Source organism: Mizuhopecten yessoensis, unplaced genomic scaffold (genome assembly GCF_002113885.1).
Source record: "Mizuhopecten yessoensis strain PY_sf001 unplaced genomic scaffold, ASM211388v2 scaffold11127, whole genome shotgun sequence".
NCBI classification, from domain to species: Eukaryota; Metazoa; Mollusca; class Bivalvia; order Pectinida; family Pectinidae; genus Mizuhopecten; species Mizuhopecten yessoensis.
The window spans coordinates 431,407-458,136 of NW_018408893.1; the positions used below are offsets into that span (position 1 = coordinate 431,407).

Sequence of the window (26,730 nt, forward strand, 5' to 3'; positions counted from 1 at the left end):
ACAAACCTTCACTGTCAATATCCAAGATGGCTGCATGTCGGCCATTTTATTAATCTCATCAGTCTCAAAATTAAACATGAACAACAACAGACCAAGGAAACCTACATATCAAATTTGGGAAAGATCCCTCTGGTACTTCCGGAGAAATAGCGATTAGAAACCTTTAATGTCACAATTCAAGATGGTGGCCTGTCGGCTATTTTGTTTATCCGATTAGTTTCAAAATTAAACATGCACAACTACACACTAAGGAACCTACATGTCAAAATTGAGAAAGATCTCTTCAGCACTTATTGAGGAATAGCGAAAACAAACCTTCACTTTCAAATTCCAAGATGGCTGCCTGTCGGCCATTTTGTTTATCTGATCAGTCTCAAAAGTAAATATGCACAACAAGGGACCAAAGGGAACCTACATTTAAAATTTGAGAAAGATCCCTCTGGTACTTCCTGAGAAATAGCGATGACAATAATTGTTTAAGGACAGACGACAGAAGGACCACGGACGCAGGGTGATTTGAATAGCCCACCATCATCTGATGGTGGGCTAAAAATGAGCAATGTAATACTTCTTTTTTCAAAATGGACAAATATTTCATTACATGAAAACAACCATTCTAAACGTTGTATGCAGTATTAGTAATAAATGCATATATATATATTATACTTTTAACATTGCTTGAAGTACACAATATTCTATTTGATGTTTGTTAGAATATACAAAATGTTTACATATATATCTTAAATATAATATTTTTTTTCCAAAATTTGTTCAGATATTTCTAAACATTTTCTTTCCAAAGTTCAATGATACATTATAGATTTAGATAATTTCTTTATTCAAGTACATCAACTGATATACATGTATTCTCTTTCGCCAGCGTTAATCATACATTTTGGAGATAGTTCTTTGTGTTTCTTACAATTTACCTCCTTTAAAAAACTACTCCATGAACTCTTTTATTTAATTTTATTGTTCAAGTGTAATTGTATACTGTTTTGAATAATTATAAATTTTGCTGATAGGCAATTCATTATATTGTACTTTTCAAATTACATATACATTTTCCTGTTAACTAATTTATACAGGTAACATATGTTCTATGCAAGGTGAAGACATATGTACATATGTGACACCAAATTTGTATATATCTGCACTATAAACATTACAACACTACCGCTACACCGGTTACATACAAGTTCATTAATGATAATCAATGCTGTCGGACTGTCACTATAGGTACATAGGCGAGTCATATGAATAAATAAATCAGAACTAACTTGTACAATAAAATGCCAATAGAAATTTAAGCAGACTCAATTAAATTAATTCATTATATTTTGACAAGAGGTAAATTTCAATAATCATGTATATATTTTAACATCAGTTTCAACAAATATCAGAAGATTTTATAGTTAACATCATATATATATATACTTTCAAATTTTGTTCAAGGTAAATAAAAGTAACTATATTTCTATAGTCAATACAAATAGAAATATTTTTAGCAAAAAAAGTCAATTGCAACGGGTTCGAGATGAGTTCTTTTTTTTATCTTCCAAATGTATGTTTCGCCTGTATCGCGCTTTGACCATTAATGCACATGTCAAGTTTGGTTGCTCTGAAACTAACATAAAGGCAAAAATTCATGTTGATAGGCATGCTGACAAAGTCAATGGACCATAAAAGGTAGGCCGCATCCAGCATTTGATGCATGGGTTGAGATGTACTACCTATGAGCATGCATGGTTCAAATTTGATTAGTCTAGCACATATATATACTTTTAGTGAAACTAACTTAAATGCAAAAACTTAATGTTGAAGCAGTCGCCAGAAAAGCAACACCTTAGTCTTGCTTCAGTTACTTTGTAGCGGCGAGACAATAAATAAAACCCAACTCATCCTGAGCTTATTTCGATGGATTTTTAAATACTTAATATTTCCCTATTTCTCACAATCACAATTGTACTTCATACCATGCCAGGTGGTATCCAAGCAAGGGATGAGGGAACCAACCAATGGTTATAAGTGACTAAAAAAAACATGTCAACACTCATGTTTCCACTGCCTCAGCTATTAAATTATATTTTTCTGCATTGACAATTTGAACTTTACTAGAGGAAGCACGAAAGATCTGCTATTGTGTATCTGAAATGACTTTACATTTGATATAGGTAAACACTTACCAATTAATTCTGAAAGTTGGCTTCAGATTCAATTCAACGAGACATCTGTCATTTAGTGGTATTTATTTTTTTTCATTTGCCATCGTAATCAAAAATGATTTTGGCCAACCAGAACCAGCTAAAACACATGTACCCTCTATGTTGATGGCGTTATGTACCAAGGTTCATGTAGTACATGTATTGGTAAATTGACAAGATATCAAATGTTCTTCAATACTTAAAAACTAAAACCAACCAAAAATCATTAATAATGTACATTCTATTGGGCTTTCATTAATATAAGCTGTTATTAACAGGAATCCAGAGTCATTTAATTTTAAGCCTATACATCAAATATTTCAATACTTTTCCATAAAGACAACATTTGAATAACAGATAGCTATCTAATGGGTTCTCTAGCTAGTCACTTAGAAAGTTTAGAAAAATATTTGATTATGTAGAATCAAAATTTTATGCTAAAAGCAGAAATATGATTCCATTAATTATATTCAAGTCATGAAAAAGAAACATACCGATAATTAACAAGTTGTTATAAAATAAAATTAATACTTTTGATTAATAAATTTCCAGGGGAAGATTATATATAATGAAAGCCTAAAGAATCATGACTTGTGTTTACTTCACTAAATATCAAACGGATGAGAAATCTAAAACTGAAATTACCCATGATCAGCCACAATGAAAACAAGGTTGTAGCGATAGGAAATTAATTTTTAAAAAAACCCATTCAGTTGGGCTAGTATATTCCTATTTTACTACTCCTTGCTCAAATTCAACTAACCCAATATTACTGGTACTCATCATGTTAAGTAACAATAAATTTTGACAGGTCAATTGGGCTTGCAGTTTTTTGGACCACTTGATCTCTGCTGGAGGTTTTACTGGTCTGACAATCGGGCTACTCTTATTGATGAGCCCTGTTGTAGATCATAAACAAACATCAATCAGAAAAGAATATGAATGTGAAATCTAAAGCTGAAATTATTCATGATCAGCCACAATGAAAGCCAGTTTGTAGATAATGAACACACATCAATCGGAATAGACAGCAGCATTATTTTAGTGTTGTGTACATGCTGCAGCTCTAGGAAATGCTTTGCTTCTCAAAATTCTTCAACATCTTCCTCGTTACATGTGAACAAGAGGCCAGGAATTTGTCCAATCTTTACATCCGTTCCATTCCTGCTGTATTTCGACTTAATGAAGCTGAATTGTACAGAACCCACAGACACCGACGACATGCCATTCTTTCCCTGGTAAGTGTCAAGTCCCTCGGAACTGATGAGTTTAACAACCAGAATATGTTTTTTGCCCTTGGGTATTTCAATGGGGACCTCCAACAGGACGGGATATGTGTGTTGACTTTCACTCGTCTTTAGTGAAGTTCGACGTGACACAATCTCCTTCTCAGTATTGTCATACACTGAACAGGTGACATCGTACACACCTTCACCAATATAAGATCCATAAACCAGTACACCGTTTAACTGTATTGTTCTGTTACATGTGAAAGCGACAGCGTCAGGCTCCCCACCACAATACCAAGACCCATCCTCGTACACCGTCCGATACCTCATACAGGTCTGTATCGGACGTGTGTCCGAGTCACTATGGAACGAATCACTGCCTGAAGAAGTGTTATTTACAAATCTGTTACGTGTGAGAAAAGTTTCAACCTTTGATCCAGTCTTATAAAAGAATTTGAACAATTCCACTTTTTCTGTATCGTTTAAGATTTCCATGTCAGCGACTATGTCGGTGAAGTATTTCTCTCCTAACAGAGGAAATCTGATCTGGTACAGGAGGGGTCCCAGGGCCTTTCTTATGTTGGCTGGGGACACCTCCCAGTCCTTTCTCTCACATTCCCTAGTTGCCCACTTCTCAGCACAATTAAGAACAGTCTTTTCATCTACCTGTATCTCGTCAGATATGAGGATACACATCAGAGAGGTGGGACTGAGTTCCAGGAAGTCCTCTGACTGTATGACATCCTTGGCATGACTACAAATGTAGTCCATACACTTCCTTTCCAGGTCCTTCTCGTCGTACATGTGAGCCTGCTCCAGGATGGCACATATATTCTCTGATGACTGATCTAGCTCTAGATATTGTATACATTTTCTAACTAGGGATTGGATGGAGTATTTCTTGGCTGCATACAACAGAGGTAAGACCATATATGGCTGTATGTCTAATTCCTCACAGTACAGAAACCTAAGAAAACAAAAACACAAGCAAAAAATAGGAATTTGTAAAGTTTAAATCCTCAAAATGTATTTGAGACTTTACCTAGAATTTTAAGAACCAGTATAATTTGGAATGACCGGGTACAGTATTTAAAAAACTTATATTTAGTGTTTATTTTCTTTTGCTATCTTTCAGATATTGATTTTTAAACACTTAAGTACATTTTATTCATTCGATTAGTTTTGGTAGTTTTAAAAGTGCTAGATGAAAGATTTTTGTAATTTCCACAAACCTGATCAATCATTTGAACAGCAGAACAGTAAAAGCATGAGTGTATATAAGTGATTGTAAGCCTTTGATTTTGTTTCACAATTATAACTAATACTATGTTGTAAAGTGCTTTAGAGTAATTTTACAAATTATATATAGGGCGCTATATAAATGTTGTATATTACTATTATTATAAATAAATATCATGGTAATGATCAAGATTAACTATTCACAATTATTCATACATAGGATACCAAACAATATATGGGATGAAATTAACACATAATCAAGAATTTTTATGAGTTTTCTGTTAATATCATAAATGTACATGCAATAAGTCACACTAAATAAGAACAGGTAACATTTTTTAATAATTTTAAAATGATGCAGAATCTTTAGAATTTTTTTCCATTAAATTAATTCTCAAACTTCATTAATTCTCAAACTTACATTAAAAGAGCTCTGAATATCTCTGGTTCTATATCAGGCAGAGCAATATCAGAGCTTGTCTCAGCAAGTGGTCCACAGAACATAGAGTAGAACACACAGCTCCTACTGATCAGGACATACTTGTGAACAGGAATGCGTACACGATCCTCTCCGACAAGGAAGTGTACATCACAAGCAATCTGATTTGTCAACATGTATCGGTTACAGGCCAGTGTACTCTTGTTTGACTGCCAATCTTCTACAGTAACCCCCGCCATCGCTCAGGGTCTAAAACAGAAAGGATAAAGCATCAATTCTCATTAAAAATGATGTCCAATTGTAATAGGATGGAAGTAGTTAAAAGCTCACACGTTTGCTGGGCATCAACATCCTCGATACCCCAGGGGTTACGTATATGCTGACTTTCGCTCTCTGCATGCACCACTGGAATATGTTATAGCAAAATTGAAGGCACATGGCTAGCTATTTGATTGGTGTCAGGTAAAATAACCTGACCAATCACTAGGCTTATACATGTCCTTTGAAGAGTACAGAGGAGCGACTCCAGACTTCAAAGGCTAGTCAATTTTAATTTTACCCTTTTGCGACATAAGGATCAAACCCGTCTTCCTTTCTCATCTACAGGGTGGTGCACACTGATCTTTCAATTTTGTCATTATATATTCCATGCGTGCAGAGAGCAAAAGTGAGCATAACCCTTTGGGTATTGAGGATGGGAATCAAAAACGTGATCCCAAAATTTCTAGTCAGACTCTACTGCCGAGCTAAAGGAAAATTACCCGATGTGGAGGAGGGGTTATAAATACGTTGTCATGCAATTATGTACTATAAATATATTCACTCATCACCTGTTCATGATTTAACTGTGGTGACAGATCGTCAGATTACATTGTGTGGTGTATGGTTTATCATGTTGCACCTTGGTGATTGTTTTGTTTTTTACAATATTAATGTACAGAAAAGTTTTCAAGTTCAACTGATGTTTCTTGTGACTCGAGAAGTTGTGTTAAAGTTTCAGTGCATTGTCAAAAGTCAGACGATATTTCCACCTACAAGAACTGAGGTATATGAAGACATTAACATTGTTCCTTGTAATTTGTCTGAGGTTCATGAGGTTGGGCTTTCCCTAGACATTTTCCTGATTGTCTCATATATGCAGCCTTCCCCTGTTTTTCTTTCAGTTGTTCATAGGAAATTTAAGTGAAAGTAATGAAAGATGTCATCATGAATTGCATTCAAACATGACTGAATTCCAAACCCGATTATATTCAATCACCTCTATTAGTCTATAATTCAAAATTGCAGTAGAATATGTTAGGCCTAGGCACCCTTGGTCTCTATACAAATTATGCTATACTGATATGTTTATGTGTGCTGTCATATCAGTGGAACACCAAATTAGCTTATATTTAAATAATTGCACATATCTTTAAATAATGGTACAATAGGTACAATTCAATTGAAGTCATAGGTGTAATTCAATTGAATATAGGTTCAATTCAATTATAGATAGGTTAAAAATCATATATGACGAATTAAACCTATCTTCAATTGAATTGAACCTGAGTATCTTTAATTATTTGAATATATTATATGTATATATATGTTAATTTGGTGTTCCATATTCTATTCAATTAATTGAACCTATCTTCAAATAATTGAAGATAGGTACAATTTAATTAAAAATAGATTCAATTCAATTGGAGATAGCCCAAGTTTCCTCTGGACCTAACACCAAACTTAGACATTTTGACATCTATTGGATGTAGCTAGATCTATACATAGGTTCAATTCAATTGAGGATATGTTGTATTTGTACCTAGGTTCAATTCAGTTCAATTCATTTGGAGATAGGTAATATAATATAATATTGACAAAATTTTACCTGCAGTCTTCAATTACATTATTCTTCAGCAAAGCTTTTGACAAAGTGTCACACCGTTTGCTATTATACAAACTATATAAATATTCTAAAATTTTGGCTTGGACTACTGAGTTTCTAAAAGACATGACCCAACGAGTTACAATCAACGGAGCAAAATCCTCAATTTCTTTCAGTCACAAGTGGAGTTCCCCAGGGAAGTGTCCTTGGCCCGATACTATTCTTGATCTTGTCGTCAATGAAATGCCTGAACTTCTCAGCTGTATAACCAAATTATTTGCGGACGATACCAAACTCGATTGAAAAACTAGAACAGAATTAGAAAGACAACAACTCCAAATAAACATCAACAAAATAAGTAACTGGACCGGCAGCTAGCACATGAAGCTAAACACCAAGAAGTGCGTACATATGGAGATTAGTAACAACCCCAAATCATCAAAATACTATTTGACGCAAGATGGACAAACAACCGAAATAGAGAAAGTAGCCACAGCAAAGGATCTTGGAGTTCACTTTGACAACACCCGAAAATTCTCAACCCAAGTCAATGCGGCAGTGTCGAAAGCTAACCAAATGTTAGGTAGCTGTTTCAAACTTTCATTTTTATGGACATAGCTCTTTTTACAACCCTACATACAAGTCCCTTATCGGGGGCGTCCACATCTGGAATACGTACGCTATGCAAGTCTGGTCACCATACCTAAACAAGGACAAAATAGCTATCGAAAATGTCCAACGAAGAGCCACTAAAAGAGTACTAGAAATACAGAATATGCCCTACCATGAACGCCTAAGAACATTAGGTCTACATGATCTCTGGAATACAGGCGTGAGTGGGCAGATGTGGTTGAGTTGTATAAATTTATTGAACGGGATCGACCAGTTAGACTACGGGCTGATGTTTTGTCCTACATCACTTAGTATCACTAGAGGGCACTCTAAACAAATATTCAAGAAACCTTTCAGGCTTTACACTAGTAAGAATGTCTTTAGTAACCGAGTGATCAAGGTCTGGAACAGTCTACCCGAGGAAACTGTGTCGTCAAAAACACTTAACGAGTTCAAGTCAAAGTTAACCACAGGAGCCTGAAGTTCTGTCATTAATAAATAAAATATAAGTAATACAAAAAAGATACCTATAATATGCTGAGGGTATATATATATATAAATATTTTAAATCATACATAAATTATTATTATAATAAAAAAGTATTCACAATAAAATATAGTGTAAAAGCTTGATACACTGCAGTAAATAGTTTTAATCCCAACGCAACCGCAGTCCGTTGATGGCAGGCTAGTCTGCTAGCAACGTATCAAGTCAGAAGATGATATTTAGACGTCTTCACAAGCTTCCGATCAACGTTCAACAACAACAATATGATATTATTTTATTTACATTGCAAGGTTATACTTTTGGTGTCATATTCAAGAGCCTGTGGCGTACTGTAGTTATCAAAATAAGAATTGCTGAAGAAACACTTTCCTGAAATGTAAATTCATTGTTTAACACGAACAGAAAGCTACCAAAAAAATCTATATCTACCTAGCCTGATTTGTGTCTTCGATGGGGCCGCCACTCACCTGCTGGGCAAGGGAAGTAACTCTCAATTGAAAAACTGTCAAATTAGCGGAATATCGGAACCTCTCGGATGTTTCTATTGCGGGAAAATGAAGAAATACGTTGATATTATGAGCCCGAGACCTTGACCCAACAGATAAGAAGGAAAACTGCAAACTGACACGGTAGGTTATACACGAGTTATGTACAAACTGTTTAATATATTTAATAATGTGGCTTTACCTTTTTCAAAGGTCAACACTTCGTTATGAACACGCATGTCTGCATCCATGTCATCAGAGATTGATAATGTAACCAGCTGATCACGAATCACATGCCTGACATGGTTCGTTATGTCAGCTTTATCCTGTTCTAGTACGTATATTGGCCATGCTGCCTAGCAGAAATGACAATGACATTCTCGGTTACTACTACTGATATATACCAAGATCATTTATAGTACAACTCCTCCGATTACTTTTAATTTCCCACACGAGACGATTTTAGCCTTTTTAGGCTCGGCATTGGTGTCGTCAATCAGATAATGTGACAATATAGACTATTCTATTAAATTCACATTAATTTGTGTGTTCAGTTCAGTGAAGGACGATGTGTTCTCTCTATCAGTTCACTTCCAGTACAAGATTAGCCAATTATCTAGTCTTCATTGGACTCAACAATTAAATAACACATTAATTACAACAGATGTTTAATGTTTTACGTAAAAAGTCTCTTCTGTGGCATTTAAGTTCATACTTAGTTAGATCTTCCCAATAGTTAATCTGTTTGGAAGCAGTTAGTCATTGGTAAAGATATAAATTGTGCAGGTAATTGCAAATATAGTAAAATTATAATAATATTATTTGCCCCATTGTTTTTTTTTCTCAATATTGCCCAAAATTTATAAGTTCATTTGCCACCACTAAGCACCATCAGCTCTATTATACTATCCCTGTCACCATATAGCCTCAAAAGCTACCATCACCTGAAAAATGTTTCCCAATCTTAAATAAGTTGGAAAAACAACTAAGGCTTAGCTCAGAAAACCTAAAACTAAAATTTGGCTCATAATAAACCATTAAAAAGAACTTACCTTATAAAACTAACGTTTAACCCAGACCCTAAATCATAACCTGTTCATTTATAATTAACTTGACCCTAAAAAGAACCCCTAAATCCTAACCCAAGGTTCAAGGTTACAAGTCACACATGTAAAAATGAAGTGCTAAGACTAACAAACTTGTTCAAATACATGACTTCATCCTTGGTACTCCAGGGGTTACGCTCACTTTCGCTCTTTGCACCCCTGAAACATGTCATAGCAAAATTGAAGGCACAAAGACAGGTGTTTGATTGGTCTCAGGTAAAATAACCTGACCAATTGCTAGGCTGATACCTGTCCTTTGAAGACAACAAAGGGAAAATACTGGAATTTGAGAGCAATGGGCCATTTTCAGCAATTTTTAGTCACTATCAAAATTAGGAGGGGCCATTCTATGTAAAATTAAAAGAAAATTGGAACAGGAAGGGGTCAATGGCCCCATGGCCCCCTCCAGGATTATCCCTGCACTACTTTTTGTTAAATAGATATTGTAATTAGCTCCTTTTGCCTTATATAATTTCAGAAAAGGACAAAATTCCCAGCAGATATCTCATCAATAATTGTCAGTGTTATATAAAGTTGGAACATGCAGGGTGACAGTGAAGTCAATGGGACCAACGGTCACCATTTACCGGTCCTCACTATGGACACAGTCAATCCACGCGTCCGCGAGATGCAGTATGCCGTGAGAGGCCCAATCGTTGTCAGGGCAACAGAGATAGAGAAAGAACTGAAAAATGGTACCAAGAAACCATTCACTAAGGTGATGAAGGCTAACATTGGTGACTGCCACGCTACTGGTCAGAGTCCAAACACGTTTTTACGCCAAGTCATTGCTCTCTGTTCTTATCCTCCATTGCTTGAGTCTTCAGAGTTTCCAAAAGATGCTAAAAGCCGTGCCCGTAGAATCCTCGGAGGATGTCGCGGTGGAAGTGTGGGGTCTTACAGTGCCAGTGCTGGTGTAGATCCTATCCGGGAGGACATTGCAAACTACATTAGCAAACGGGATGGCATCCCTAGTAAAGCGGAGGATGTGATTCTTTGCACTGGAGCCAGCGATGGTATCAAAACTATTTTGTCGATGTTGATGACTGGAAAAGATGGTAAAGAACGTGCTGGTATCATGATTCCAGTACCGCAGTATCCTCTGTACTCGGCAACACTGACCGAGTACAATGCTTTCCAAATACGTTACTATCTGAATGAAGAAAACAACTGGTCGCTTGACCTTGATGAACTGAAAAGGGCTCTGAATTCCTGCAGGGGTGAGTGTGTACCTCGTGCCATCTGTGTCATTAACCCTGGAAATCCCACGGGCCAGGTATTGACCAAAGAAAATATTCAGGACGTCATACGATTTGCTTCGGATAACCATCTGATGATACTTGCCGATGAAGTCTACCAGCATAACATCTATGCCAAGGGATCAGCGTTCTTCTCCTTTAAGAAAGTGTTGACAGAGATGGGGCCGCTATACAACAAAGTGGAGCTGGCATCCTTCATGTCTGCCTCCAAGGGATATCTGGGTGAGTGTGGCTTCAGAGGTGGCTACTTTGAAGTGATCAACATGTTACCCGATGTGAAAGCTTGCCTCCTGAAATCCATTTCTGCCAAACTTTGTCCACCTATTCTAGGCCAGGCTGTGATGAGCGTTGTTAGTAATTTCCCGACTTTAGATGAGCCATCTGGAGCTCTCTATGCCAAAGAGAAGGAAGAAGTTTTAGCAGGTCTTGCTAGAAAAGCCAGGATGGTCACAGATTTGTTCAACTCTATTGAAGGAATCAAATGCAATGAGGTCCAGGGAGCAATGTACTCCTTCCCTAGGATTTTCCTCCCTGACAAAGCTGTTGAGGAGGCCAAACGCAGAGGCCAGACTCCGGACTCCTTCTACTGTTTCCAGCTCCTAGAGGAGACGGGTATCTGTACAGTGCCAGGAAGTGGTTTCGGTGAAAAGGAAGGCACCTATCACCTCCGCATGACCATCTTGCCACCAGAGGGAGAAATTAAGGATGTGCTTGGTCTTTTTAAGGAGTTTCATACAAAATTCATCAAAAAGTATCAGTAAAGTTTAAGGTGAGAATATCAATGTAAACTCAATATTCAAATTTAAGCAATGGTTGGGGGGGGGNCTTACATCTAAAATGTCAACTTTTCAACTCCAAGCCTTTCTTATTTGTGATGTCACATTGCTAGAAGTTGGCAGTGATGCTATGAAATTGTCACATTACATGTACAAAACAATGGGAACATATAATCCAATCACAGATCCGCTCGGTGTTATTTAATGTGTGTCGATCCTTACCACATGGAATTAGCGATAAATACAAATTTTAAATGTCTGATATATAATTAATTTTACAACAATTTTTTCCTGTATTTTTTAGGAGAGTTCCAACAATGACTGGATCCATCATCAAGAAACCTGACATAGTTGAGAAATGTCAAACTGTGATGGGACAGCGGAGCTTGTGCCTGGTCATCATCGAAAAAGGCCGAAAACGACATCATAAGGTCTTGAAGGTTTTATTTTGGTTTATAAATCATATTTTATTTTGTGAGTTAAACATTCAGTGCTTACTGACCGTCTTTTCTTGAAATCATTGTCTGAAAAAGTAATTTTCTGTCCCTAGAGCAAGTGCAGGAACCAAAAACTTAATGAATATTACTGTTTTATTATCCCCGAAACTTGTGTAGTCCCAGATTTGCTCTATAAATGAAAATGTTCTCATTTTAATGGAAATGTTCTGGATTTAAAAACAACAGAGTAATATATAATCAGAGCTTGTGTTATATTGGCCCATTTCCAAAGATATTTTTAATTTCTTAAGAGTAACCACCTGTATGATATAATTGAAGATTCAACATTCTTGTTATTTCATTATTTAAGAAGTTTCCATGACACCACTGTTTTACGAAATGAAACAGAATAATTGGTACATGCACTGACATTTCAGCAAAAAAATCCAACATAAACCAAAAGAGTGTCGGCAAGTCTTTTATACATTGAATGTTGTACCTGAAACACTGCATGTATGTATACGTCAACTATCCCATGGTTTGACATTTTAGAATATATCTGTTTTTACTGGAGCTTTAACAGTAATGTACATGATGTGCATTGTTAACTATCGCAAAGTTTGGCATCATGGATCACAGATATATATTGTTTTGTATATACATTGCCATAGTTGTCAACCCTGTCTCATTGGATGGGAGACTCCCTCATTTTGACCAAAATTTACCAATCTCCCCCCAAAACTCCTTCATTCAAGTCCAAACTCACACAACCTCAAAATCTACAACCTGTGGTGATCAAATGATCTCCTAGTTACTGCAGGGTGTATGTAATGATCATAACAGGTGTGTTTGAATCAAATGAATGCTTTTTGGTTTGATTCCAATATATAAAAAGGTGGAGATAACTTGAGCAAAGTAGTTTCAGTCGTGTTCCACGCACTTTCTTCCTCATTGGAAATGTGGAATGAGGGAGATCTCCCTCATTGGAGGTTTCAGAGGCTGACACCTAGGCATTACTAAATATCCCAGGGTTTGGCATAGCATTATGCTGTACCTAAAACATTAATATTACATGACCACAGTGGACTGGACTAAACCTTTATAGTCTCCCCTATGGTTTACAGTCCTCAGTATACAGAAAAGGGCATGCCTTATTTCCTTGCCAGGAGTGCCTATATTAATTAGGACCACATTGTTTTTACTTATCATGATGATATCAGGTCCAATAACAGCACAGTACAGTACAGTTTACCAATCAAATTACCTCCAGAAAGTAATGTATTTTAGGGATTAATGTTGAAAATGTTAAGCAGAAAATATTGATGTCGAATCGTTCTTGTTTTCGGTGAGTACAATGTATGTACACGTAATTGATTAAATTAACTAACTGACATTAGGATAATGATTAGAAAGTGAAGCCATAACACAATCAGTCGATACAATAACATATTATTCTTTACTCTAATAGTGATTTGCAAAATTGAAACTTGAATAAGCTACTGATACTTATATGTGAATTGGAACACACGAACATTTAGTAATTGTACTTACTGCTGCTGTAGAGACTGAGGTACAACGATCATAATAAGCATTCAGTTTTGACAACTGATGCTATTTTTATTAACTTACAGGTAACATATATATGTGTTCATCATCAAGGCATTTTTTACATTTATGATTTTTATTAATGACAATTATATAAATGTCAATTAAGTGGACCCAGGTTGAGACTAAACAAAACCAGAATTGGCTGCTTGCTTAAGGATTTTTTTTAAAACTTTCAAGTCAAAACCTTTTTTTACCCTTCCTTATCTTTTAGATTTTGATGCGACTAATCCTCGTATTCACCCATATATATGTCAATGCAAATCTACCATGTACTGCCTATTTTTTAAATTATGAAATTATGAAGTTTTTAAGGCTTTTTTTTAAAAAACAATATCTACATTCAAAAACCTTTTATTATCTCATTTAATATTGTAGAGATAAAAGAGACTCTAAGTAGATATGTTATAGACCATTACAAATATTATTGACCAAATATTATAAGAGATTGATTGATTGAGCATTTTTTACCAACTGGTGCAATTTTTGTTATCAAAGAGTTTGTCACATTTGAATTGCCAAAAGTGATTAAAGCATTTTCTATCGACCAAAACAGGATTAGTGATTTGAGATTTTAGGGACAGTGAGGAATTTTGTTTACGCCATATTCTATATGAGTTTGCTGGTTACCTCAACATTTCTATGTTCCTAATGTGATGTTGTACTACATACATGTATAAGCTTTGTCATGGTAATGTTAGTAAGGGATAACCTGTTCTGTCCTACATGTTTGTATATTATAGACATAGATTATGTTACACATATGTGGATTTCTTTAGAATTTAGATATAATTACTGAAGAGTTTTATACAGATTGAGTACTGTACCGGTACCAGGGCCTATACTGATTAGATTACACATTATATGTGTATATATCTACCTGAGTTGTATACAGACCTGCCACTGTAACCTGGTTTTATAGGTTTGGGTTAAATGCCATCTGTATTATATTCATGTTGTTGAATAAATATTGTCTACATGGTGGAATAATTTCGAAAAGACATACAAGTCTAGTGTATATATACATTTTCCATTAAACAGAAAAGGGGATTTTCTAAATATATATCTTGTTTTTAAACAGATGGATAACGTATGTACGTAGGGCTTAGGTTGTATACTAAATCATGAAAATGATCATATAGTCAATGTAAAGGTTCTTTTTGATATAAGTATTTTGCTCTATATTTTGTTTATTAAGAGGTCCACACTGATGTCATCAGGGCAGTGAACACAGTGTTTTCCTAGATCTATTTTACGCTATTAAAGTTTCCCCTAAGGTAGCCCCAAATAACAACGAATTTGAGTTGCATACAAAACAAAATTAATCACAGACACAAATTAGTATATCCCAAGTCATCTTAAAAGGAGTTTTACAATGATATTGTTCCTGTGTGTGTTACAGTTACCATTGTTTTGTAGCTAATCAATGCAGGTGCCCAACTGACAGTTCCGGGAGCTGTAGGGCATATTACTGTATACCAAGAAATTTCCCTTGCATTTTATTTTTAGCCTTGTTTTCCCCTCCTTAAAGAGGACGAATTTATTTCCTTACAGCCAACATTTGTAAAAAAAACCCATGTAATTAAATGTGAAGAGCCAATTTGAAAATGGGCAAAAAAGCATTATTACTGTCAAAGGACAAAAATTCATCAGAGTAAAACATTTTCCGGTAAACAGTATTAACATTGTGAAACTTTGGTAACTGTAGAAATCGAATTACAGGTTTACCTTTGCTTTTGTTTATTACAAGTACTATGCTATATTTGACTCCCACAAATAGTGGATTGTGTGTTTTCAACCATACCGAGTAGGTAATCATGATCTATTGTTGTAATGATAAAGAACTGTATGTGATAACTGTCCTTTCTTAGCTCCAATTTTTCCTCAAATCAAAAGACGTTTGAGAGGGCTTGCAATCTTAGTATTATTAAATATAAACATTTATGATTTCTTTACAAATTTTCAAACCTATGTGTAATTATTCAGTCAATGTCACCATTGTTATGTTAATGTAGCCTTTTAAATGATTTCAGGGCCAATTTCTTACGGTATTATTTTCCTGCTTCAGTGTTAAAAAACAAAGACCTCAAGATAAAAAAAGCCCAGCACACACGTGTTATAACAGGATATGTAAACAATTCAGACAAAGGCTGTGCTATATGTGTTTGAAAGGTCAAAAAGAGTGAAAAGTTTACGAAATTTGACTTAAAACATACATCAGTACTATTTTTGTAATGCTATTGTTTTCAAATTACTGTATTTTGTAATACAATTTGGGAACAAATAATTGTTGGGACTAATTTCAACCTTTACCAGTACTATAAAGTCCTCATTCACCCCTGAAATTTCATAATGAACTATTCCAACCTTTGAATTGGAAGAGTTCAAATGTGTCTTCAAGGGTGAATGAGTTTAAGGATGTGATTATATATATACCCATGTTGAAGGATCATAGATGTTCGATATTTAACATTATGTAATGTTATTTACTGGGTGTAGCAATCTTTGACAACTTTATAAGAATGGTATTATTGATCAGTGCTATTTACTACATATAGTCATCATAAGATCGAGTCAGTACTACTTTACACTGTGATAGTTATAAAAAAAACATGTTTTATTGTTAACTGTCAGTATTTCATTATTGCAGCATGTTATTAAGTTTATTAAGTCCATTCCCATGTAAAGTAGTTTTCTTAACTGTTGTTATGGCTGCATATTTAATGCAGTTATTTGTTAGTTTTTAGGCGTTTAGTGTAAATGTAAACTTTTAGTTTAGTTTTTAACATGTTTCGTTTAGTATAAACACTTTTCGTTTGACAATACATACTAGTCAGATGTATGAAAATACCCTGTAAAATGATACCTGTTGCTGTATTTTGTTCACATTTTGTTTGCTAACTATAAGGACATCTTTGTATGTGCCATGTGGTCAGTATTCTTACACACAAAACGTTGTCCTGCCTATCTGTAATTTTCACCTTGTTTCATTTATTGGAAATTAAGACCAGGGCCCTTACTCATGTTAAGCATTGATTCTGTGCTCTAACCAACTTTCTTGCAACTCGCTTAAATAGTGTGACACGGCCAAAGTTTAAATGTAAATTTAAAAACCCCGGTATCCAGCTTCAAGTCTCTCTAAAATTCTTCCACATCATTAAAAAAAGTGGATTTGTTTTGTGTAACAACGGCAGAAGAGATTGGGCTTGAGTACAGAATTTGAGCATGAAAACGGTTTCATAAATACAGGCTCTGGTCCAGATTGATTATTAATTTATTACGAAACATTTTAAACCGGTAACGATCTCAAAATACTTAATTTAATTACTTCCGAAAATAGTTTATTTCATTAAAAAAGTTACGTATAATTAAAGGGAATTTGCAGGCTTATTTTATTGACAAGTAAACCAGTATTACGTAAAAATGCAATTCCCTTCTAGTACAAATATTCCTTTAATTATTTACAGCTGTAATTATTCATTTACAGTCAGATTGCAAGAAACTCTACTCCAAACAAAACCTTTTAGAAGTAAAAGCAAAGTGAAAGTAATAAGGTTTTGGGTGTCGAATGTGTTTTTAACATTAACACATACATGATGTTAGTATTAGTCTAGTTATATGAAATATAAACTTTATTTATTTTACAACAATTATGAAACTTGTATTAGTTAAGTTTTAATGCTATAATGCACTATGTAACTTTTTTATGCACAGCTTTAGTTTTAGCAGAGGATTTTAGCATGTAAACTTCGTTGTATTCCATTGGATTGTTTTCTTTGTATACACGTATGCCTTTGCATTAGGGTGCCAAGGGTTGAACTGTTACCAGGTCACGGTATCTTAACTGACACACGTGAGAAATACAGCACAGTGATATGAGTGAGTGGACTGATACAGTGTAACGTCCAAGTCAACGAGGTCAGACTATAAAGTCTCTTTTAATGGAGTTCAACAACATGACACTTGATTCAACGAGGTCAGACTATAAAGTCCTTTAATGGAGTTCAACAACATGACACTTGATTCAACGAGGTCAGATTATAAAGCCTGTTTGAGTTGAATGTACCACTAATTGCCTTCGACGTATAACTATCCTATTACTTGTGAAGAAAAGATGATATATTTGATTCAATGCAAGAAATGATGTAAAAAGTTATGTGTTTTTCTACAAACCAATTTTTGATTCTCTGTTTTAAAGCTGTAAGTACTGTATAACGGACAATTTTTGATTCTCTGTTTTTTAACTATAAGTACTGTATATCAGACAATTTTTGATTTTTTGTCTTTTAACTGTAAGTACTGTATAGCAGACAATTTTTGATTTTCTGTTTTGTAGCTGTAAGTACTGTATAGCAGACAATTTTTGATTTTCTGTTTTATAGCTGTAAGTATACTGTATATCGACAATTTTCGCCTCAGTTCAATCCTGACATTTTTCGTTCTCCTTTATGAGGAAAACAATATCACGCAGTTAAAATATATACCCAGCAAGCTATACATAATAATAACATGTAAAGGGGGAAGTTAACATGGCGTAAAAAACCGGATACTACAAATAAAGAGGGAAGTTTGACTAGGCGAATGTTTTCCTCTCTACAGTAGTACATGTACATCCCCACTCCCCACTCCCCACCCACGAACCAGTGGATCCTGCATGAATTTGATTTAATATGTTTATTTGACACGCGGAAATATTGTCATCAGGTAATGTTATATGAAGTTATTCAATGACTAGGAATATTATTAATCTTAGTTTGCTTGAAATTGCAACAAGCATGAAAAATGTTCCCGCAAGAAAATAGATCATGTGAAAACAAAATCTCAATAAAAGGGAGTGCTGTTTGTAAAGGTTGAATAACATGACGATTTCATATACCATATATTTTATTTACTATGCACTTATTCTATAGATCACCAGTGTAATATATAGAGTTGTAGCTTATTAACCATTCATTTTCGTGCTGCATTTATCTTTCAGAATAACTTAGAATTTAGCTGCCTAATATGTGCCTCACGCTGAAAATGTAATCTTTAGATTACTGTACTGTAAATTGAAATAACATGTGTGATATTTTGTACCATTAGTTGTTAAAAAATAGTTCAGTGCTTAACTCACACTGATAATATATAACAGAACGGTGTACTCGTGTTTCGGGTTGATGTTTCTGTGAAGAGTTAGGCCCTATTCCGTCTTTGCGTATTGCAGAGTTATCTTCTCTTTGGAGCAGGTATTGATTGTTACGTCACTTGTTTGTGAGAGAAACATCATCAATTTTTGAGAAAACGACGTAATTTTCTCGCACAAACCAATGACGTAACAATCAATACCTGTTCCCAAGAGAAGATAACTCTGCAATACGCAAAGACAGAATATGTAATGCTGTGGTATAGTGTTTTATTTCACTTGTACTTTGCTGTATTAGATACTGGGAGTGGGAGATCCAACGTCCGTTTTATAAGTTTTAAGTTCGGTGTCTCGCAGTTATTGGATTTCAAGATGGAGTCACTATTCCTGCCATAGGAGTAAAACAGTAATATTTTTTATATAAAGTTAACTCAACACTTTGCTAAAACTAGTAGAGAATGCTTTACTTTCAATGCATGACCATGTGATTTAGCCTTGTCAGCGTTGTGTACATGACAATAATTTTAAGCCAAATGTATCTAGAAATACTGTTCAAATGACCTTCTCTTGGCCATCTTCATCGTCCAAGGAGCTAGCATGACATTTCAATGGGCAGTACGCTGTAAACATATGTGCAGATTATATTGAGCTATATGAATAGAAATAAAATAATTTCTTTACATTATATATATATATATATTATAATGAATCGCTACTTGTATGTCTACTTTCACCTTTAACGTGAAACAGATAATTTTGAAAAGGCCAAAATGTAAGTAAAATTATAGATAATATGGTTCTTTCATATCTGTTCCTGCATTCAGATCAGACAACTAAATGATATTGTAAAAATGATTTATAGAAATGTTACCACAATTCATTTTGAGAATTATTCAAACACAGAAGCTTGTGTAAATGTGACAGCATCACATTAAAGGTCGATAATCAAAATGCTATAAAACTTTATATCGATACTCGGGAGCAACTGTCGAGAATACAAACAAGTCTGGTACTTAATAATGTAACATTCTACTGTTACTTTAATACCTACATCAAATGCCTTCCATGTGCTTCTAGTTGATACACGGATAACTTATACAACTAACTATACTTACCTTTTTGTATATCTTACGTGTTAGTAACATATTAAGCTAACAACTGTGTTACTAAAACCTTGGCACGACTGGAATATAATATCAAAGTGTTATTATACACTTTACTATAACTGATATATGTGGTTCACATTATTATGCACTATGCACCTAGTTATTTAAGTTGTCAGATTTATTTATTTTTATTAGTCAGGAGGTACATATGGCGACATGCGTTCTCCCTCTATAGTCTATTGATGCGACCCGTAATCATCTATAGAGTATATATAATGCATGTCATTTCATCTAGAAATCCCCTTTAATAAACACGTAGTGTATTTAGGAATTAATGTGTATAACCGTCTATCTATTATTAACGTAATCATTGATAATGCATTGCTTGGTGAATCCGCTACTTATTATGTTAATTAACGTTCTGCAAATCATAAATACTATACAACATATGTATTTTTCTGAGGTATATATATTATTGCTCTATAAGGATATATTGAAGAAAAATGATAGTTATGTAAGTTTTACATACATTATCATTGTAAGTAGAGACTGGGTTAAACAACTGCCAGAGGTGACCTATTGGAAGGATAGACCTGTTCAATAGCGATTCCTGATCTGATGCTAGAGATTCTGCATACGGTAAGGGAACAAGGGGAATAACTCTAGGTAGCGTTTCCTTCAGAGCTCCCAGGATGTACGACAACAGCTGCCAGGAATGTTATACTTTTATACTTTTAATGGTTTGATAACCTTATACAATGTGTTCGTTTCGGAAAAACTATACATCACTTATAAATGCAGTACGTTATTTTAAATTGAAAATATTCTGCATACGGTAAGGGAACAAGGGGAATAACTCTAGGTAGCGTTTCTTTCAGAGCTCCCAGGATGTACGACAACAGCTGCCAGGAATGTTATACTTTTATACTTTTAATGGTTTAATAACCTTATACAATGTGTTCGTTTCGGAAAAACTATAATCACTTATAAATGCAGTACGTTATTTTAAATTGAAACAACACCATTACACGATAATGAAATGTTAGCAAGTTAGACAACATTATCGTTAGTTTGAGAACGTAAATTGTATTCGAATTATAATACGAAGTAAATAGTTATACAAATAATGTTCTACATTAATCAAGTGCCAATATGTCTGTGGTGAGACTATGTATTATGTATGCATGTATACTAACTATTTACGTCATGTGTCAAGTCTTGTACTTAATCGTATGTTGAACCATTTAAGGTACGCAAGTTAATTATAAGACACTGACTTATTGGTATCTTGATTGCGTGGTCTGCAATGAGTTTTTCGTTTTCGTTATTAATCAGTTCACCAGATTTTCTTGTGTTCATTTTAATTAATCTACAAAAAAAAAACCGTTTTAATGCTTTTTATTGGTTCAAGTTATGAACGTGTGTTGTAAAGCCAAAGAAAGTTATTTTTACGGTGAAATTAAGGGTACAATATTTCCTCTTTATTTGTGTGGCATTATTACATTAACCGAGTTACGTGTATATTCTTACAAGAGCATATTTAATTATTGCTGATTGTATATTACGTTTGCTTCAATATTGATGACAACTGTCTAATGTTATCAAAACAACCATAGCTTCATTGAAACAGAGAGCAAAATAAAGTTTTTAACTGAATTTTCAGGTTTGTTTCTGGTCCTTATTTGACAGGCACTTTTCTTGAATTGAAAAGAGACATTATGATAAATACCACATCTCGTGTGCGTGCAGAAAACGCTTACCTTTCTACATGTAAATCATGATGTCCTTTTAATTTGATTTCGCCTCGGTTACTTAAGTGTCTTTTGTCGTATTTGCCAAGTTCGTGAATACTTATTTTTGTATAGGTGACGGGTTTTATTTTAATGTGAATTTATACAAAACTCAATTTAAGGTTTATAAGAAACTTCCGAGATATCTTGATCGAAGTATGGCATTAACTACATGGAAATGATCGCGGTATGGACATTTTTGCTGTTTTCGCAGTGACTAAATTAGCGCAAAAATATCAACACTTAAATATTCATTATCTTCGATTTCAGAATTATTGCCAATACAAAACTTTCCATACCACGAACGGTTTAAAGGGTAAAAACGGGAATATTTCCACACGCGAAAAACTCTTCTTTAATAGTAATGCCATGCAGGTGCGAGGAAAGAATGGACCTAGTTTTTCTTTCTGCATGTTATTATAGGCAACCTATGCCGGCCCCTACAGATTCGGAGGCTTTCTGCTGTGTCTTTCGCTAAGGGCACGTAGGAAAATCTAGAGTTGGTCTGCTGCCCAATTGCAACACTAGTGATTTCTTATTTCGTTTCTTACTTCCCCTATCTTTCTTTTCGCCAAACATAATATACTGTTTGTCTAATATATACTGATTTAATGCATTTCATTTTATTTATGTCCATAATGCCTAATGATACCGAAAATTAACTAGAGCCTTCTTTCACTCTTTGATAGTTTATATATGGGCTCACACGGACACCAGGATAAAGACGCGTTGAGTAAATCATATGCCACTGTGGATAGAGGATCATAGGAATATAGCTGGTTACTGCTGGTTTATTTCGTACAATCCAGTATGAATATATATATCAAGACGTTAAATTAAAAAAAAAGACAGTTATTTCATCTATGTATTCGGAATCCGCAGGTTTGAGCGATGCAGTCATCTCAATATATACGACATGCAAATTGTTATATATTTTCTTGACTGATGGATACCTCATGTATCATTGTAATTTCCCCCCTGATGAACCTCTGAAGAGGAGAAAGCGCCAGGGAAGTCAAAGAAACTCTTGTCTTTTATTTTATATATATATATATAATTTAACGTCTGACTTGACACTGATTTGGAACTCAGTCATTATCTTTGGAGCGAAATCACTATTTAAGATGACACGTTGGGATATTGACTAAACTGTATTCGAAATCCGCAGGTTTGGGCGATCCAATTTTAGTAAACCGGAGATGTGTTATCGTTCTCTCCCCATGTTGTTACACGTCGCTGAAACAAAAGAAAAATCTATCAATTCATCGCAAATGACTTCGAAACCTGTATTTACATACATTACATAAATATTGATATCTCAATATTTACATTCTGTATGCTTAGACCCATTGACAAAAATTACATTCATAAAATCATAACACCGGTGTTCATAGAATCTCAGCACGTGGGAACTGATAGTAACCTGATCACACTGCGTAGTAATACACTACAAAAACTACTCACTCGTAACGACCGACCTAGATGCTTAATTCTTACATCTTAAAATATTATTGAACTGTGCTTTGTGAAATATCCACGTATTCACGTGTCCTGTGCTACAAATAAACATTGAATATGGAACTACATTTTGTTGTGTTATTGTTGTTGACGGTTGCTAAGATCTCTCACGATAGTGTCACATTTCCCCGCGAAAAAACACTGTTCTCGCCACTGCGTTGCACCCGTGTATAAGCAGGAACAAACCCTGTTTATTTGTTTTATTCGTTGTTATATCGATCCACTGAAAGGATTCGTCAATGTAAATATAAGGAATGATATTTATTTTTTCAACATTTATGAGGTCATAACAACAATGGGTTTTTGGACATATTTTACATGAATCGCTAACGCGATTCATTCAATATGTCCATAAACCCATTGTTGTTATGACCTCATAAATGTTGAAAAAATAAAAATCATTCCTTAAATATATGTGATATGAAAAAGGTTTTATACTTTCTTGGCTGATGGATACTTCATGTATCCTTATAATTTGGTTTAAAAAGATATATACGTTACTCTCATGATACTGATTCTTGACCATCAAAGCAATATCAATACTCATCACATCTTTGGCAAAGCTCTTGGCCATGATAGTCAAACGATAGCACATGTTACCGCGTATATGCCCATACACGACATTATCCATTTGATATCAGTTTCGAATACGGTGCCTTATTTTAAACTCATTATTTTTAACGTCATATAATATCGATCGACGTCACGGACAAAACATGGCAATACTTTTCATGTCTTAAGACGATACCGAGGAAAGCAAGGGCTGTCGTAATTTCGAAATAAACAAACAAAGGATGCTTCTGATATTCCCATACATGCAATTAATGGCAGGGGTTCAAGTTGTCGTGTATCGACTTTGACCTCTGAATGTGTTCTTGAGTGTTGTTACTATGGCAAAGTAGTTCTACTTCAGCTTTTAATGATCTCACTGTCTCCCACTCATTACCTTCTTATACGTGTTAAAAGTAAAATTATACTGAATATTGTGTTTATACAGTCTGTACTTGGAGGTTTATAAGATACGATAAACATGTTAAGGTAGATGACATAGCACGTGATATAAGTTACTGAATGGAAGTAATGAATAGATCGATTTACCAGATTCGCATTCCACAAGGAGTGCAAACATATTCCCTGGTACTGCAAACACCGGCTTGAGAGTCGTACACGAGACTTCCTGGACAACGTCTGACGAACGCCATGCCATACATGCACTCATAGAATCTGTCGCATGCCCCTCCTTCATCTGGAAACACCTTGAAGAAAACTCCCTTAGGACAGTTTGGGAGAAGGCCGCCATCGTTATGTGGGATGTCGTGAACACTCCAACATGAACCACTTGTCCCTAGTCCCCCATTCTCGTAGAAAATCATTCTCTCTCCAAATCTGTCGTTTTCACAGTTTTCCCTGGCCACTAGTCGATCGTTGAAACACACTATAAAATTCGAGCGGTTGAATGTAGTGACGTCAGCATGAGGGCCGTTGGGTTGTCCTTTACAACTTGGATATCGCTCAGCGCACGTCGAGCAAATCTCTGAGGAATGACATTCGCTGCTTCTCTGGTAGTCACCTACATAAATACGAAAACATCAAATCTATATAAATGACACCGCCATTTTGATTATTATTTGAGGACGACATGATGTATATTGCTTCTTCAATTGTTTTACACTGTGTCTGTTAACACTATTGTCGCGAATCAGGAAAACATTTTCCATTAATTATGAAACACACCGTCTGCCTATACATATCACCTCCGAATCGCCCTTAAACAAGGAAAACAGTCTAAGAACAGTGCAGTAAGGCAACAACTCAGATTTAAATAACATGATGACAAAACTACAACTCCTTCCCGATCACCGTAAACTTTATCGTGGCCAATCGCATTACTCACACGTATCAACAGGTTCCCGTCTGTTACCGCAGGCCACGTTCAAAAAGCTTTCGCACTGTTTGGTGACATTAGAAAAGAGCTTCGGATATTCACATTCCCGGAGGACGCCATCGTCAGGTTCTATCCCTGTGTGATTAGTGGTATTTTGAATGGCGCAGTCATAGTACAATTGACAGTCCGATTCGTGAGGAACAGCAGACTGACCATCAACACACGTAACGCGTACAGCATGATCTGGCGTGACTGATGCTACGAAACACAGAGAATGTCTATGAACATATGCATCAATGAATTATGCCTTATCAATTTTAATAGTCCCAAAAAACAAATGTGTTTTTTGCAGGTCAGTATGCAAATTATTTATTTCGTAATTTTTATCTTCGACACAAGGTAATTTCTCAAGTCAGCAGGAAAATATAGGGTAGATCGGAATACCTGAAACACATGCTATTTTTGCCTTACTTTCCTGGTGAATCATAATACAGTGATATAAACAGTTTTCAGATCATTCAATACAAAGTTCTATATGTCGCAATGTGAGAGGATACTGATGTGTCCCTTTATTATTATTTATCTCTTCGTTTACATATTTGATAAAATCAATAATATTTTGTCTTTTTTCAGCTGTTCTGTGAAAAGTTAGTTACCTTGGTAAAATTTAAAAAAGACAACAAAAAACAACATATTTACAGTAATAATTAGGAATGAATAATCCGAACTCTTAAACATTAAAAACACCCAATTATAGAATAACTGGTCACCTTGAAGAAACAATGGATATTCTAATTATCCCTGTGGCGAAGCACAAGCATGTCCAGTTGTTTTATTGAATAGGTTCGTTAATTCTGGGTGAAATACAACCTATCTTTATTGCTACAGTATAATTGTGTTGGCCTTACGTTTGTCCAGAGCTATTCTGGATGATGAACAGTCGTCATGCTCATTTCCCTGCCAAACACACATGTCCAGTGCCTTGCTGAAGACCAGGTTTTGGCCGCATGTAAACACTGGCTCATTGGACAACCGTCCCCCAACACAGCGCCACACCTTCTTACAGCCAGCGTCCGTGACGTAGCTGGCGGTGTCACCGACACACACGGGTAGCGTCTCGGTGGTAGCCTTACCCAGTGACACGTGCATAGACAGTAACAACAGAAAGCATCGATTAAAGTTCATGTTGTATCGTGTTAATCCAAAACTAATGGTGAACTAACAGAAATCTAAATCGTATGTTCTGATGATGTTACATTTACATCCCATGTATCACTCTCTCACATTTTCCTCCGTTTATGTTCTTAGTTTTGTGTGTATGTTAGTTTTAATACTGTACCAGTTGTTTACATGTTGTGACACAGGTCTGCAGGGGCAGTTGGGTTTAGTGTCATAAAGGTAAGCATTGATATCAGATCACAAATACCAATAAACCTGTCTTAATCCTTACGGTGGAGAGCCTGCCTTAAAACAATACTGAGGTAGAGATTGTGCGATGACCACCAGCGTGAAAGCTGGACTCGGGCGGCCAAGATAGTCATGCC

At 35.2% G+C, this 26,730-nt stretch overlaps 3 protein-coding genes across 3 annotated transcripts; 1 reads left to right on the forward strand and 2 right to left on the reverse strand.

Annotated features, from left to right (window-relative positions):
• Nucleotides 1–528: 528 nt before the first annotated feature.
• LOC110466264 (BTB/POZ domain-containing protein 6-like) lies at nucleotides 529–8,578 on the reverse strand. Its single transcript, XM_021522664.1, has 3 exons — nucleotides 8,524–8,578; nucleotides 5,094–5,360; nucleotides 529–4,400 (listed from the first exon to the last, which is right to left on the reverse strand). The coding sequence occupies exons 2-3, from the start codon at nucleotides 5,348–5,350 to the stop codon at nucleotides 3,290–3,292; spliced, it is 1,368 nt and encodes a 455-aa protein (XP_021378339.1). The 5' UTR covers nucleotides 5,351–5,360; nucleotides 8,524–8,578; the 3' UTR covers nucleotides 529–3,289.
• A 65-nt stretch (nucleotides 8,579–8,643) lies between these two features.
• LOC110466263 (alanine aminotransferase 2-like) lies at nucleotides 8,644–17,308 on the forward strand. Its single transcript, XM_021522662.1, has 3 exons — nucleotides 8,644–8,723; nucleotides 10,164–11,713; nucleotides 12,025–17,308. The coding sequence occupies exon 2, from the start codon at nucleotides 10,227–10,229 to the stop codon at nucleotides 11,703–11,705; it is 1,479 nt and encodes a 492-aa protein (XP_021378337.1). The 5' UTR covers nucleotides 8,644–8,723; nucleotides 10,164–10,226; the 3' UTR covers nucleotides 11,706–11,713; nucleotides 12,025–17,308.
• A 5,473-nt stretch (nucleotides 17,309–22,781) lies between these two features.
• Nucleotides 22,782–26,467, reverse strand: LOC110466266. The gene is made up of 4 exons (XM_021522666.1): nucleotides 26,095–26,467; nucleotides 25,196–25,444; nucleotides 24,400–24,871; nucleotides 22,782–23,019 (listed from the first exon to the last, which is right to left on the reverse strand). The coding sequence occupies exons 1-4, from the start codon at nucleotides 26,369–26,371 to the stop codon at nucleotides 23,010–23,012; spliced, it is 1,008 nt and encodes a 335-aa protein (XP_021378341.1). The 5' UTR covers nucleotides 26,372–26,467; the 3' UTR covers nucleotides 22,782–23,009.
• Nucleotides 26,468–26,730: the final 263 nt, after the last annotated feature.

Coding starts and splice junctions, on each gene's coding strand:
- LOC110466264 (XM_021522664.1), bottom strand. CDS start 5,350: ATGGCGGGGGTTACTGTAGAAGATTGGCAGTCAAACAAGAGTACACTG. Junction 4,401..5,093: donor ATATTCAGAGCTCTTTTAAT/GTAAGTTTGAGA, acceptor TTGTTTTCTTAG/GTTTCTGTACTGTGAGGAAT.
- LOC110466263 (XM_021522662.1), top strand. CDS start 10,227: ATGCAGGGTGACAGTGAAGTCAATGGGACCAACGGTCACCATTTACCG.
- LOC110466266 (XM_021522666.1), bottom strand. CDS start 26,371: ATGAACTTTAATCGATGCTTTCTGTTGTTACTGTCTATGCACGTGTCA. Junction 25,445..26,094: donor CAGAATAGCTCTGGACAAAC/GTAAGGCCAACA, acceptor TGTGTTTCGTAG/CATCAGTCACGCCAGATCAT. Junction 24,872..25,195: donor ACGGGAACCTGTTGATACGT/GTGAGTAATGCG, acceptor GTATTTATGTAG/GTGACTACCAGAGAAGCAGC.